The 16,865-nt window shown below is 36.9% G+C and overlaps 1 protein-coding gene across 2 annotated transcripts in view; it reads right to left on the minus strand.

Annotated features, from left to right (window-relative positions):
* Eya1 (EYA transcriptional coactivator and phosphatase 1) overlaps positions 1-16,865 on the minus strand; it is a 140,169-nt gene that overhangs the window by 51,177 nt on the left and 72,127 nt on the right. For both annotated transcript variants that reach the window (XM_076835421.1, XM_076835419.1), the window contains exons 8-9: positions 13,592-13,731; positions 11,744-11,827 (exon numbers count right to left, since the gene is read on the minus strand). In XM_076835421.1, the coding sequence (XP_076691536.1) occupies positions 11,744-11,827; positions 13,592-13,731 (224 nt within the window). The remainder of the gene's footprint in view (positions 1-11,743; positions 11,828-13,591; positions 13,732-16,865) is intronic.

Raw genomic sequence — 16,865 nt, forward strand, 5'->3', positions numbered from 1 at the left:
ATTGAACCCAGTACATAATACATGCTAGGCAAGCACTCTGCCTCTGAGCTACAACCCCAGCCCCAGCTATTAGATATTTAATGCTGGTAAGAAATGATAAATTTTGATAAATGGCTAAAGTACTAAGCACCATTTGTTATTTCTAGTTTTTTTTAAAAAAAAACTTGCAATGGAATCCTAAATACATGCTGAAATATATACAAATTAAGGCATATGACATCTGATATCTGACTTGAAAAGTCATTCCTGGAGAGAGAGGCAGAAGCAGGATGTGGTTGGGATATAGACACAAAGTTGGCTAGGACTGAATATTTGTTACAGTTGGAGAAGTTACCTTGCGTTTCATTATAGTATTCCATCTACTTTTATAGATGTTTGGGAGTTTCTATAAGAAGCTAAAAATATATTAAAATATTCACTGAGACATGATGGTTATCTTTTTGGTGGTGAAACCTTGGACTAAAAGAATTTGGAAAATTTAAAGCACACCCAAACCATACTTTCAAAATGCAAAAATAAAATAAAATAAAAGCCAAAATCACAAAAGCCTTGTGAAGTTCCTCAATCTATCCCCGCTTTTTTGAGAAGATTCTAGGACCTCCTTGGGTTATCTGCACACAGACTTAAGTGAAGATTTAGAATATACCCAAGACTATGTCAGTCTCTGCTTTGCCTTTATCAACTGCACTCATTTTTATCATATAGGATATTCTTTTCTAAGTATCCATAGGAACTCCTAAATTTATAATTGTAGCCAAAGGATCTTCATTGCACACATTTAGGAATGTCAGTGTCACATTGCAATGTTGATCAGCTGCATAGGAGAAATCTCAATGTAATTTAAGAACAGCCGTAACCCTAGAAGCACCCCATTGAGGCCCTCTGGCTTTTTTTTTTTGTTGTTGTTGTATGGCTCCTGTGGATCCTGATTTTTCTTTTTTCCCCATCCACAATGCCTGTGTTATCATTTGACCTCCTATTACTAGCAATTTCTCAACTAGTTAAATAATGGTAGCTTCTAGGAAATGCTTGTCATGAATAGGGAGACATGTTCCTTCTTGGCAGTTTTAATCCACTAGAGATTCTGCAGTTTCACTCTCAGTGATCTGGAGCGGCCTTTGTTCAATTTTACCCCAAAGACAGACTGTTGTTGAAGATGCATTCATCTCCTAGCAACAGCCTCTCTTATTAATTCATAAGCTCCCTGAAGGCAGGAATTACAGTATGCTACTATGTTGGTATTCTATAAATACAAAATCTGACTTTCTGCACAGCTCATTTGTGTCAGGCCAGAACAAATGGCAACTCAGGCAGGGGAGGGGTGCATAGCTAGGCATGTGTTTGTGTACCAGAGCCCACATAACCCCGGAGGTGTTGCGTGTGCAACTTGAGAAGGGAGCCTTTTGGTGGTACAAGTTTCTGAATTACTTTATGAATGTTTTTAAATGATCATTATCCACAACTAAACTATTCTATGCTAGAAGGATAAGATACTGAACATTATCTATTACTACCCTTCTGACAAGTTCTTTTGATGGAGTCTTAACACAGAGACCACCTCATATTAGCATTGGATCTTACTCAATAGGAAATCATTGTGAATTCTTGCAGATTCTTGGAAAAGAGGGACGGTGGGTACATTCTTATAATAATTTTGTTTTATTCAGTGACCAAGCTGAAGTTTACACTGCTGAGATTATTTTGTGCTTGTTTACGCTGAGCACTATTACAGTTATGTCTGCATTGCTAATTCCAGTATTTGCCCAGGATATATGATCCTCTCTATTTTGTAAATATTAACTGTTTTGAAGGGGGTCTGTTTTCATCCCCTATTCTCTTCCTCTCCCCAGGAAGTTATACTTTTTTAATGTTGTAGACAAGTTCATGAAAGTGGCTTATAGACATCCAGAAAGAGAGAAAGGAGCCATGATCTAATTTTACCGCCGACAGCTGAAGTAAATCATGTCTCAGAGTCCTTTGGTCACTCAACTCAGAGCAAAGCTTGGTGAGAAGGTCAGAAGAGAGAGTTTTTAATGCTTTTGAAGAAAACATAAAGCAGCCAAATGCTCTATTGATGGAGTTGCATAAGTATACATAATTTTTCCTGTAAATTCAGAAGCTTTGTCTCCATGACAGCAAAACATCTTTTATACCCTGAATTCTGTCTGCAGTCAACACAGCCAAAGTCTTATCATGGTCAGCCACAATGGAGCATCATGAGTGACCCACAGACAAGGTCCTTTCTCAACTACTCCCAATTGGCTTTGGTCAGCTCTGTGAGTTCCCGTTCTCCATGCTCTCTACCTGCCTAATATTTTGGCACAATGCACAAAATAACTACATGATCATCAGAAAAGAACTACAGTCTAGCCTTCTGGAGAAAAGTAGATTTATTCATTGACCAAAACAATCACAAACACCTGAGAGAAAAAAGATGCAGCACTCAGCTAACAGCCCCAAAGAAACAATGAACTGTATTTATGGTGGCAATAATGAACCTCTATGGAACTGGGGTTGCTTCAGTAAAGATTTTCTTAATTTTTCTTTCTCAAAAATTCTACTCTGGGCTCAGTGTGTCCATGGCCCTTTGAGACTCCAAAGAGACGGAAACTTGAAGGAAAACCTATTTATCTCTTTTTGGCTCTTCAGATCCAGAACATTTTTTTCTGAATATAAAAACAAAATATCTTTTCTCCTTTTTCTAGAAACCTTGAATTTAACCATTTATCTAACCACAAAAGTTCTCTACTTTTTATGTAACTGTGTTTTAGAAGATACAACCCAAGATTTTTAGTGTTGATTTAATAATGCCACAAAGGCCAGCTATTACATTAGATCTTGTACAGTCCAAAAGTCATTTCAATTTTATTGTAAAAGCTAAAAATAGAAGCAAAATGTTGATGAGGAAGCAGTTTCTCTTTATTATTGCTTAGATATACTCAGTAAAGCATTAAAAGAAAAACTGTTCCTATTTTTACTGCAGCTCTGAATATTGAATATTTTGTCCTATTATTTTTTCCACTTTATTTTTCTACACTGAAAAACCAAAGAATTTAACAGTAAAATAAAGCAAGCAAATTCCTAAGACAATAAAATTGACTAATTTCAATTAAGTTCAGATATTTAATAATTATTTTAATATCTAAGTCACTATTCCAATTATAGATATTTATAGCATTCGGAATTTGTAATTGGGATCTACAAAGTAACTATGGTGTTCTTACTAAAAACAAACAAAAAATAAAACCCAAAAGAGAATGTTTGCCTTTTAATTATTATCATAATGTCATTTTCAATTTATTAATACATTTAAAATATATAAATATTTTTAGTACCTCTCCTCTTTGAATATATATCTTTCTAATAATTCTGTAAGATCAAAATCTACACAAACTTCTAGAAATTGCTATACCACTTTGGATCACAATGCAGAATATATCTTGTTTAAAAATTGCTATTTATTAATCTTAGATTAGAAATTGCTTCTGGAAGATGGTTCAACTATTTCAGAAAGTATGACTAGTTCCTCTGGATATGGTACTTACATTTTTAATTTATGCAATAAATGATAAGTTTCCTAAATTCCACCTGCACTGATTTTATGTAGTCAGCTAAGCCTTCGTTGGCAAGCAATGACTTAGAGTTACAGTGACCCAATGAGGTGTAATGCTATGAGGATTTGTTGCTCAATGTGAAAATCTCATTAAGTATGTTCAAATCAAGGACAAATCATTAGGCAATATCAATCAAATGAAGGGGGGGGGGAATGTACTATAGGCCCCTTAAACAATTCCTTACTTAGAATGCTAATATTACAGCCACAAACAGGACCTGAATGTCATTTATAAATTCTCCCTATTCAGGATCTTTTGTTTGCGGGGAAAAAAAGAAGCTGAAAAACAGGAATGGGCACTCTGAATACAAAAGTAGCTTATTTTTAAGGCCCTGTATTGGTTGTTCATAGGGGAAGGATTAAGAATAAGCATTGCAAATTAGCTACCTTACCTGAGAAGAGGGAAAAATTATATGCTGAAGGTTTTTTTTTCTTTTATAAAACATTACTAAAAATGTTATTCAGATGATATGTTCAATAATTTTGGGAGACTCAAGGAATCCATTGATGCCTTTTCTCCTGCTTATCAACCTTGTCTAAAAGGACAATATCAAGAGAATATTCATTTTTTTTTCAAGTTTATAAGTCCCTATCACTGGACAGGTGGCCTTAAGTGTTTTGAGAGTCCCGATGCAAATTAAAAAATAATCTGAATTACCACAAGGAATTGCATGCATGTGAAAAACAAATTGTGGTTGAACTATTGCCTGAATGAGGGGAAAAAAAATCAAAACCTGTGGTTGTGCTAATCAGGTAATTTTTACTGATTAGATATCTGACACTGGACTGTGCTAATTTTCTCCTTACTTAGGAGACTGCCTTTCAACATCATGAAAATAATACCCAAGCAGAGAATTAAGAAAAAGAACTTCACCATTCCAAAGATTAATTTTGATTGTGGAGAAACCCCAATGAATCCCAAACACGGGAGAGCTGCCAAAAAAATGGTACAAAGAGAAAGAAGAAAGCCAGAGTGGACCTGGCCAAATTGGACTCAACACATAGGGGCCCATGCGGTGCCAAAGGAAAGGCTGAACAGCTAAATCCAACCCAAAGACCTATCAAGATTTCATTTGTAACCACTCTCCTATCTCCCCCCATTCTAGTGTTACAGCCACTTTTTAGGCCTTTATTATTTCCTACTGGGCATACTACACAATAATTTTCTTTGCCATCAGATAATCTCCCCAACTGTGTACTCTGATCATGTCACTCTGCTGTTGAATATTGTTCATGGCATCCCCATGCCTACAGCACAAAGTCCTGACACTCAATGCTGTATACAGCCCTTCTTTGAGGGCAATGGACCAATTAGAAGATTAGACTTGATTCCTAGTATTGCCAGTTAATAGATGTGCTTCCTTGGGTGAATAATTTAGTTTTTTCTGAGCCAAAGTCTCCTCATTGAAAAAATAAGAAACTAACTGAATAAGAAATCTGAGAGAGCAGTGTAAACTCTAAAAGTTGAACAAAGGTGCAATATTTTAACTCCCACTTCCACATATTTGATGATATTTATTTTCTCCAAATCTTTATACTCCAATATTTGATAGGGATTGACCCTTCTTGAAATGATTTGTCTACTTCCTCCTGTTGTTCCTCTGTTGGCTGGAACAACAAAATATGCACAATTGCTCCCTCCCTCCTCTGAACTCCCAGAGTAAGCAATAATATAATAGCTCTTATTTAGGGAGTGTCCATGAGTATATTTCTAGGTGCTTCACACTGATGGTTCTCCTAACAACCCTGCAATTGCCTCCATATCATAGATGGAAAGATTATGACAGCAGAAATGAGGCAGAGATACTTTTCCCAAGGCTACACAGCAAGGGAGGTCTGAAGCTGGTGATGGCTTGGCAGCATGGTGGATGGGAAGCTGGGAGGCTGGGAGGATTCCTGTTCTTTCACTCTTTCCTTTTGACATTCATGAATAAGAAAAAATAAGGCTTTACTCAATAAGGCAGCAAGAACATACAGTTCTGTTAGTGGTGGTTAGGAGGAAGGAGCTGGCAATGAAAGTGGCAGAGAGTGAACTTCAGAATAGGGGCAAAGGAATGGATAAAAAGGCTTATTGAGTTATAGATCCTCTAATGTTCAGGAAAACACACACTCTCTGTATGGGGTGTGTGTGTGTGTGTGTGTGTGTGTGTGTGTGTGTGTGTGTGTTTGCTTTTTTTGTTGTTGTTGGTTTGAGAGTTTAGAGTCTATGTCTTTCCACAGTATCCAGGAGTTATATGTTGAACCATAAGTTATTTCTATGTTTGATTTAGTTTAGCATATACAAAATGAAGTCAGGGTACCACCCTGTGGGACTGCCTTGGCCACGCATCATTCTGGAGCCCCATGGCCACAGAGCTTTGGGCACTGGTCTGCTGGGATGGCTAGAGCTGCCGGTGTTGCTCAGAGCATGATTTGGGTTTCCATTGATGGAAAATTTGAGAATTAATCCTGTAACTCCTTCCTATTCACTAAAACCCATTCTCTCTTTCTTCCTGGGCACACAGCAAGGCCATATTTCCCAGCTTCTTTGGTACTGAACTGTGTGGCCGAGGTCAATGTCATGGGCAGAGGTGTGTGCCCCTTCTCAGCCTGTCCCATAACACCTCTCATTCATGTTGCCCTGACTTTTCTCCTTTTGGGTCAGATGATGGCAATGATCATCAGGACTCTTGAAAGCTATATTTATATTGTAAAGAGGGCACAACCAATATCTCCATACCATGGATCCTTGTCCAAAGCAAGTCACCTGGAATATCCACTCTAGGCTGTAAAATGAGAAAATAATGCAGCTCCACTGTGTTTGGGCCACACAGCCTATTTGCTGTGGCTGTTGCATTCACCCTAATGAATTCATGAGCTGACCTGTGCTTCCTTGGAACTCCAGATGCATAGAGGTGACATTGGCATTGAGTACACAGTTTTATCAGCCACAATGTTGCTGTCACTTAATTTTCCTGAAGGCAGGAATAAAAGGAATCACCGTGAAACTCAGAGCAATGATTGAACAGGGGCAACCTTCTGTAAAGGGACAATAAGGATTTTAGGCTTTGTGGGCCTTACACAGTCTATAACATTTTCCTTTTGGTTTTGTTTATTTTTTAAAAATCCTTTAAAAATGTAAACAACATTCTTAGCTGAAAGGCCCTATAAAGGCAGGCCATAAGCTGATTTGTTCTTTGGGGCAGGACCTGTCAATCTTTGATCTAGACTTTTAAAATCAAGAGAAAAGCAATATTTCAAAAGACATGAAAACTATATTAAACTCAAATCTGGGAACTATAAGTCAAATGTTATTGGAACCCAGCCACATTTATTTATTTATGTGCCATCCATAGGTGCTTTGGCACTATGATAGCAAAGCTGAGAAGTTATGACAGGCATATGGCCCACAGGCCTAAAATATTCATTCTATGACCCTCTACAAAGAATGTGCCCACCCCTGATCTAGAGATTCCAAAAAAAGAGAGATCACACTATTTTAGAAGTCAGACCTTGTACAACCAGATAGGACACTAGGTGTCCTGCTGTACTATGTCATGCTAAGGGTCTGGCATTCTCCCTACCCCTTGTTGAGAGGCCTATCCTTAAAAGATTAGTGTCATCCCCCGAGAAATAGGAACAACCATCTTTCAGGTTAACTGGAGTGTTCGGATGAAATGGGCTAGATAACCGTTCTGAAATTCTCCTTTCCTCAATGTGCTGAATGATCACACCCACCAGGGAGGTTTACACCATGTAAACTCATGCTCTGGAGATGGAGATCCCTTTAGAAGCCTGGCAGATTATAAAATATATATCAAAGAACAGTCACAAGGGCCACAGTCCACTCGTGCTTGTCTCACTATTGGTTGTCACCATTCATAAGCCACTGTGCTGGGCCTTTCAAATCCATGATTCAATTCTTACAACAACTCTACATGTCAAATAAGTGGCTTTATGGATGAAAAGGTGGATTGAGACTCAGCAAGAACAATTTGCCCAAGGTCAAGAGCTGAAAATCCATGGGTGAGCACCATTTGAATTTACGTAGATCTAGACTCAGTTCTAAGTTATTGGCTTTTCAGCTCTTGGGGCACTTCACATACTGGAAATCCACATATTTGAGGACACTGCCACCTAATTACTCACTGGCCACCATGCCCACATTCAAATATATTTTTAACAGTCAAGTCTCACCTACATTCAAATATATCCAGTACTTACTGAATACTTATCTCATGCCTGACATGGTCTGAATATGCTTTCTACATTGGGTCCCTAACCTCTCCCAATTCCAAGTCTGTAAAACACCTTTGACTGTATCAGTTTAAGAGCAGGAATGCTGAATTAAATGAGTGCTAGGAATTTAGGAAATTTTTAATAGGTCCACAATTACACATACTAAGCTTTATGCTGTCTAAAGTATTCATATTTTGGTTTTTATGTAAAATGAGGAGGCTCATACACTTAAGATTCATTCTAGCCCACATCCCTGTAAGATACAGGTGCTAGCTAAATAACAATAAACAGAAAGTGTTGGAACACCCAAGCCACTGGTGTAGATATCTTAAGAGGTCCTACCAGGAGAGGGGGAATTAAATTTGAGTTATCATCACAATGTTTGTTTTAAAATATAAGTCTGGAGTATGTACTATGATATTAACAATTGGATTATAATATCTATTTTAGAGACCCAATCAATCAATCAATCAATAAAAACCAAGACTAATTTTCCTTAGTGAAATTCAGAAATTTGGATTGAGTTTAAAAGTAACTTTTTAAAATATAATTTTAAAAAATGGCAGCAAGGAGTGACATTACTAACAGCATACAAATTAATATTAGCAACCATAGACTTACTTTCCTGCTACCATATTGTTTCTTTCCTCCTCCTTAGCCATAGCTGTATAGTCTCCAGCACCCTCTTTTTGTTCTCATTGCCTTTGTTATAAAACAACACTTCTTGTAACACCCAACATGCCTTCTTCCCACAGCTAGGATTACATGGAAGGTGGGACATTCCCTTACTTTTTTTTTTTTTCTTTTTTGGTACATATTGCTGTAACATGCCCTAATTTTGCATTATATCAACCAGATCCTGTATCCCCTTACTGAATAGCCCACTCATTGAGTTGCCTAAGCTACTGTGACTAAGCTTCTTCTCAAGTATCTGGTTTCCATAGTGACAGAACAGCTATCGCATTGTCGGGCATTCATTTCTTTATGTGTCTGTAGGAAGCCACATGCTTCCTTGACAATGCTTAGGAACACAACTAAAAAGCAGTCTTGCCATTGAACTGCTTTTAAACTTTAGGGGAACAAAAGCAGTGCAAGACCTTTAGATCAGCTTAGTTGTTATTGCTAGGGCGTATCCTTGTTGAACCACATATTTTTACAAGACTTGATGAGAAGTTGAGAGAAAATTCGGATCAACTCTAATGATCTCTAGTGAGAACATTGAGTAAGCTTTCTTGCATGCTCTGGTTATGACTTGACGTCCTCAGCAATGCATCTTCTAGTCACCCTGACAAGAAGGGATGCCTCCAGGTGATGAGATAGCAAGTCGGCCACAGTATCCAGCAGAGGCGATGCTCAATAAATGTGTAGGAGGAAATCAAACCAGCACCTGAGGGAGCTTCTGACCCCAAAACTGGGCACTGCTGAGCCTTAATCTGGCATCTCCCTCCTAGATCAGTCCTTCTGGGTGCCCCAGGCTCACCTTACAACTTTCTCCTTGCCTTATCCCAATAGGCATCTAATAAGCATCTCAAACCTGACCAACACTAAACTACATTTTTCCTCCAAATTAGTTCTTCCGCATCTCAACAAATACATGACTATTTTCACAGGTGCTCAGGACAAAACCTGGGAATTATATTTCACTTTCTCTGTCACTTAACTACTCACTACTCCAATCCAAATCATTTCTAAATTCTATTCTCTCTTTGCAAAATGATCCAGGATCCCATCTTTTCTAATTCTACCTCTAACGATTCTGATCCCTGCTAAAGCTTCCTATTGAGATTCCTATTTTTCTTTCCCTACCATTAATTCTCCACAATTTGCTAAGTACTCTAAAATTGTAACTCTGAGCTCACCTCCCCCTTGAAGTTCTCTGCTGACTTCCTGTGGCATGTGGTGAGATCAGCCTTCCTAAGTATGGCTGGGGAGGCCATTTGGAACCTGTCCTCATCCCCAACCACATCTCTACTGAGGCTCTGTCTTCATCACTGAGCTCAGTCACATGGGGCCTCACTGTCTGTCAAACAGCAAATCCTTTCCTGTCTCCATTGGCTGTTTCCTCTGTTTTGAAGGCTTTCTCCAGATGGCCACATGCAGACCTCAGGCCCAAAGTCACCCTCAGGAAGATCTTCCTCAAAACAGGCTTTTTAAGTTTCCCCTCAGCCTCCTCAACTTATCAACAAAGAGTAAACTTAAAATTAAATAATTCTGATCACCCATACATACTTTAAAGAATACATCAGGTTGACTTTTGAGGATTATATGAGAAATATGATATGCCCTAGTATGAGAAAATTAAATAAGCAAACCAAATACTATTTGGTAAAGACCTAAAATACTTATGGTTGATACTTAAACATGAAAGCAAATTCAAATTTTATATTCTCTCTCTCACACACACTTTTGTGTGAGTTCCAGTCACCAGCTTTCTTCTTTAGAAGTTAGCTGAAGTGACATAATGGCTCAGTTGAGAAGATATTCAAGGCTCTGCGTATTCATGACATGTTGATAGTTCAGTGTTTAATAAATTTTTAGGTATCAATTTTTACAGAAATAGGTTTAACAGTAGTATTGATAGAAGACATAACACAAAACAGACAACAACACAACTCATGCTTACTGAATCCTCATTGTGTGCTGGCCACACAAAACATTTTTTTTTAACTGATTCTATGAACTTTTATTTGTTAATTATTTTTTTCTCAGAGAATTTACTTAACAATAAGATGGGACATACTGTGTTTTATAGATATGTCTAAATAGAAATTCAAATGATGTAATATCCTTGTTTTTTTTTGTGTGTGTGTGTACACGCATGTGTGTGTACACTGTGTGCTTCTAGCCTTTCTGTGATTAGGTGTGACTTTAGGCTTAGGAAAGCTGGATTGTTAAGCTAAAGTGATCATATCCATACCTTCACCTCCAGATTGCATAATAGTTCCACAACAGGAACTTAATGCATATTTATTGAAATAAATATCTATGGAAAGAAAGAATACTTGGCCTATTTGCAATGAGAACATACTCCATTTATGGGTATCAATTTTAATATTTAATTCTGATAAAACTTTGGAGTCATCAAGATATAAGAACTCAATTTCTAAAGCTCCAACGCAATAGCTTCAAGGATCTATGACTTAATGTTATTTCTTTAAAGATTAAAAAACTAGAAATATCATTTATAGGAGAATTTCAGGAATTAACTGTAGTCAATTTAAATAACTTGAGTTTTTCATGGGAAATATTTATAAAACCAACAGGCAATATACTAAAAAGTAATTTTCAGGTGTTGGGAAACCCAAATATAGAATACATTGAAATAGATGATGTACTCATAAGAGATAGTCTGTAATATTCTTCTTTACCTACAATACCAAGATAAATTCTACAGCTCTAACATTGATGTATAGTCTACTGCTAAACATGCACACCATTCAAATACATTTAGCTCCAATAGCAATGGACATGTAAAGACATACATAACAGGCATTTTAAAAGTTAAATACCAATTCTGCTCATCACTGAAGATAAGAGCAAGTGAAATATTTACTCCATTCATGTTTTTGAAATTAAAGGACAAGGCAAATAAAAATGCAACACAAAAATATCTTTCTATGTCACCTATGTATTTTAGATAGCATTCAATCATGTTTATTCATCAGGTCTGAAATAAGCTTGAGTTTAATAACATAACGTCTATCTTATTTTTAAAGTTGTAAAAATAATCTGCTTTGGTTCCTTTATGTGTTTCTGCCTTACTTGTATATTTGACTATAGCAATAAGTTATTTTCCTTTTTATATTTTGAATTTATGATATCAATTTAAATTTTGCTTATTTGGACAACAAAATAAATTCTAGGCATATTTATTCCAAAGAAATTTAAAAATGAATGCCCGTTGGTACTCACCCTCCCATATCTGTTGGCGTAGGACCCCGTAAGCAAGGAATGGAAAACAATGATTGTCTCATCCAAGTCCCAGATGAACACTCTCTACAAAGGAAGAACCAAATCAATGTGTCTGCCATTGGTTGAGAAAACTGTTATCCAGTTAACTTCAACATAAAAATGTAGTCTTAAAATTGGAGAAAAACGAGAAATCAGAATTTACTTGTTCCAAAGAGCATCTTGCAGACTTTTTTTCTCCTTCCCCAGATATTGTTTCAGATGAGGTATAGGAAGACAATTATACTGGCAATGTCAATCTAACATAGGGGAGGGGTAATATATATTCTTTTCCTTTTATAGTAGAATCCCCAACAACAAAAAAAATGAACTATAAGGTTTGTTCTTAACTTCTGAGAGACAGAAGACAATCCATTAAAAATCACTCAATTTATCTTTTTTTCTTATCTCTGTTCATTAAGAAGTGTTAAATAACTAATCTTGTGTTTCATTCTTATCAAGCCAAAAAAAAACCTGAAACTTTTCATCTATTGACCTTATGTTAACTATTGGGCAGTTATCAAAGTGATGGAATGTATTACTGACCCTTTGAATCCACAAGTTATTCAAACAAGAACAGAAAATACTTGGAAAAAGAAATTTCCTCTGTACTGAACAGGTAGACTTTTTTCTTGTTTATTATTCCCTAAATAATGTAAGATAGCAATCATTTTCATAGTCTGCATTGTATCAGGAATTGTAAGTAATCCAGAGAGGACTTAGACTAGTGTTCAGGAGGATGTATACAGGTCAATGCAAAAACTATACCATTTTATATGAGGGATCTGAACATCTGTGGATTCTGTCACTTGCAGAAGCGTTCTGGAACCCATTCTATGAATGCCAAGGGATGGCTGTATATTTTTCTGGCTGGGATTTTTTTTTTTTTTTTGGCTCTCAGATTATAGACATTTAACAACGAAAGCAGACAGACCACTCGTACTCTTGGACACCCTTTTGGGGTATTTTGAATTGGATTTGGAGGAATTCATTTCAAAAAGGTCTTTGAGACACCATGAAAAACCTCCCAAGTCTGCTTCTCTTCTTCCCAGTCCTACTCATACCAGTACATATTCATGCCCATAGATGTTGCTGGAAAATTTTTCATCTTTTCAGCCAAAATAATCATGTTTTCCACCATCAGATTTCACTTTGGCAAAAGCAGAAACTTAATTGCAGTGGATTCAAGGCTATGAAATCTACCACCCTTTCTTACTTAATCCTTCCTGCTTTTGAACTATACCAAAACATGTCTCAGAAGGTGATTACCCATTTCAGTTTAGAATATTCCAGGCTTTCCTTTCTCAATATACACAAGTGGGTCTTCAATTTCAAAGTGAACTTTATTAAGCATTTTTAATCTGCCACTTATTTAATAGAAATGGCAATGGTACTGAATAGTACAACAGAATCTTGTTCAAGAATAATGACATAGTTTTTATATATTTCATAAGACAAAAATAAATAAATGCTTTACCATATAGTTACTATGAAAGAAAACACAGAAATATATAATTGTATAGGGCTTGGGATGTAGCTCAGTGGTGAGGGTTTTCCTACCATGCATAAGGCCTTGGGTTCCATCTCCTGCACCACAGACACACACACACACAAAAAAAAAAAGAAAAAAAGAAAAAAATTGCATAACCTACCTATAGTTAATATGGAAGAGAGAAAATATTGCTTTAATGTTAATAAGAAAAAGAAAGCAATAACAAAAGCATTTGGATACTGATCATAGCTGTTTCTGTAGAATCCAGTCAGGTACAGGATGCCCTATATTTATTTACATGAGCGTCAGCAATGACATACCTCAAGATCAGAATCTGGAGGAGGTGAAGGATTATTGTTTCTTCTTCCCCGTCCACGCGATTTCCCATCTGAACCTCGACGCAATCGGTCAGAATCTGAATCTTTAATGGGTGTTGAAGGGCTGTGTATTGTACTGTACTCTGTAAGAACACAGGAAGGACTTTTATCTTTTAGTTCCACCACCATGGTGTCAAGATCAACCTTGTTTTAACTCAGAGGGACGTTTGAAAAGTAAAGAACATTTCATTCTGCTTAACTCCTACATTATCTTTAACTTGCATTTGGTAAATGATTTATGAGATATTTGATTCCAAGATCCATTTTGAAAGAAAGAGTGATCAAAAACAATGAAACTTTAATTGGAGGTGAGAGACAACAGGCTGTACTCAGTTGCCTAGATTTTCTCTGGGGTTTCTCTGTCACTAGAGGTATCCCCACCACCACCTCATCCACTTCTCTTACTCCACAAATGGCACCAGGGTACACTGAGAGCCACACACATTTTCCTCAGCTGTGGCTCTCCCAGCTCCAAGAAGGATTCTGGTTTATGGGAAAAGATGAAAAGGAAAACCATCTCTGTGGCAAGGAAAACCGAGCCAGCAAGCAGATTTTTTTTTTTCTTTGAAAGTTTTAAGTTCCTATTTTCTTCCCCATTGTATGTGACAGCAAGTAGGTGGACAAGATAAGGAGGGCAGATATGTGGTCAATGCCTGTACTTTGTATAGCATCCGATACAGGCTCTTCTTGTGTCTCAGTCTCTGAACCAAACATCCCAAACCAGGCAGAACATCAACATTATTTATCTGGCTCACTCAGAAAAACCAGTGAAATAATTACATAGAAACCACAAAATAAAGAACAACTCCCGAATAAAAAAGAGCTGAGCAGTGGGTGTGAAGTTGGGATAGATTCTTATCCTGTGTCCAGAATGAACAAAAACCATTCACTGTCAGTTTTAGGCACAGTTTTCCTCCATCTATATAGTACACCAAATAATGTTCACCATCCCCAAATTCCAAATACCCAGTGCTCGCGCTCGCTCTCTCTCTCTCTCTCTCTCTCTCTCTCTCAGCTCTTTCTTTATTAGATAAGGGTTAGAATCTCTCCTTCTAATAGGAGGGCTGACTGTTTTCACTCTGATGTTGACATGTGTGTCATTAAACAGAAAACTACACACAGCAGCAATTAAAGGTCTGACAGCTTTTGTTAATATACCATCAGCCATTACTCTACCCGCAAGGCTATCCGTCATGTGTGTTGGAGCAGATAGAAACAGACTTAGAACAAATTTCATTCTAAATCACAAGAAACAGCTCTGTAGTTCCTGTTTAATCTGAATACCAGCATAAGCTCTCACCACTATTAGACGAGACTTTTGCAAGTCTTCGTTCATCACTAACAAGATGGCAAACGTCCTCATATAAATTGATCATGCACTTCTCATACCCAGAAACCACAGGATGGCCTATAAGCCCATTAGTTAATTATGGTTAAAATGTCCACAACAACTCCTCTCAATGGGTCAACTTATTTAGTTATCTGGGATGTATTTTTGAGCTTATTCATCTCACAGGCCTGTTAGACTATGACACTGGCTGGTCAATATTAATCATTCTCTCAGTCTATGTTAATATTCTTGTATTGCAGGGCCAGATAGCTAAAGTGTCTTCTCCTTAAGATGTTCCGAGCCAAGCATCAACCTTCCATATTTTACAGAGATCCAAATGAATATATGTTAAATTTGTTAAGGGGATTTAAAGTTGTTTGTTGAAGAAAAATGGCCTTCTGTATTTAAAAATATACTGCAACATACATCTCCATGGAGGCATATAAATCATCCCTACCTGAAATAGAACTGTGAACAATCTCTTTCAGGGTTTCAAAATAAGATACATTTTGCAATGGGCCGAGCTGGCATTTGATTCAACCTGTACTTCCAATATGTCCACTATAAAATCTATCTCAAATTGTGGCTTTTTCGACTTTTGGAAGTTCTATTTGAGAAGAACTAAAACAAATCAAGTAATGTCTTATTACCTTAAGCCATGTCCTTGATTTCATAGACTTAATTTTATCCTCAAAGTACTTCACCTCATATAGGTTCTCTTAACTTACATCTCCTCTTATTGATTGTCCATTCCGTTATTTATTTATTCATTTTGGTGTTTACCTCTTCTTTTAAATTACAAATTAAAAATTTTTAAATATTCACCTCAACTTTTCTTTTTTCTCTTTTTTGTTCTTTAAAAAAATAGATAAGCTATAATTTTGTAAGCCCATCTTAAAAAAACAAATTAATTGAGCTAAGAAAAAATGTGAAATCATGTTATCTAAGAGAAAAAAAATCCCTAAAAGATGAACAACCCGATACCTTTAAATATTAAAGTAAATGCACAATCACACCTTACAGGCTTCCACTTATTAGAAGACAAAATTAAAAATAAGGCAAACTACATAAAAACAACAACAACAACAACCCCTCTTGCTTTTTGTTCTATGAGGTGGAATTAAATGCTTCTGAGTTTCTCTACCAGCTTTCCTTACTCTAACTTCTCCTTCCTCCTAGTTGTACAAAAGCAACTCAAATAATTTAATCTTCTAATCCATGGACAGCTCATGTTTCACTAAAACCCTCTTTAAATTATTCAACTTTACCCCCACTGAGAGCATGGGTGTGAAAAGACTTTGAAGAGCATTCATTTAAGAAACCAGGGACTGGATGCTATGTTTGCATTGTTCTAGGCACTGTGCAAGGAGCCTGAGAGTAAGGATGTACCAAGTAGACACAGTCCCTGTTCTCTGGGAGCTTCAAATACAGAGGAAGGCATTGATTCATACACAAAAATGAGAAGTTGCAAAACAATGTGGAGAAGATTCTGACATGGAGAAAGCAGAATGCTGGGAGACCATGGAGGAAGTCCACATAACTCAGATCCCCAAGATACCAACGGGTCCTAGGCAGGTGCATGAGCAGGTAAAGGTACAGAGAGAAAATCTGTCATGATTAAGAACTGGAAAACAAACAAACAAACAAAAAATGAAATGGTCAGCATCTCTCTAGCTTTCATACCCAGAAGCTCCATCAAAGTAAGACTGAGTTCTGTGTTTTTTTTTTTTTTTTTTTAACTCTGCTACTTTTGGTCTAAGTTCAAACTCTCATCATCTCTTGCCCCAATTCTTACAATGGGCTACTTCCAGGATTGTTAGTCTAAGTCTTTCACCATCTTCTATTCTACCTTCAGTGCCCCAAGCTCCCAGCATGGAAAAGGAAGGT

This window comes from Callospermophilus lateralis, chromosome 16 (assembly GCF_048772815.1).
Source record: "Callospermophilus lateralis isolate mCalLat2 chromosome 16, mCalLat2.hap1, whole genome shotgun sequence".
NCBI classification, from domain to species: Eukaryota; Metazoa; Chordata; class Mammalia; order Rodentia; family Sciuridae; genus Callospermophilus; species Callospermophilus lateralis.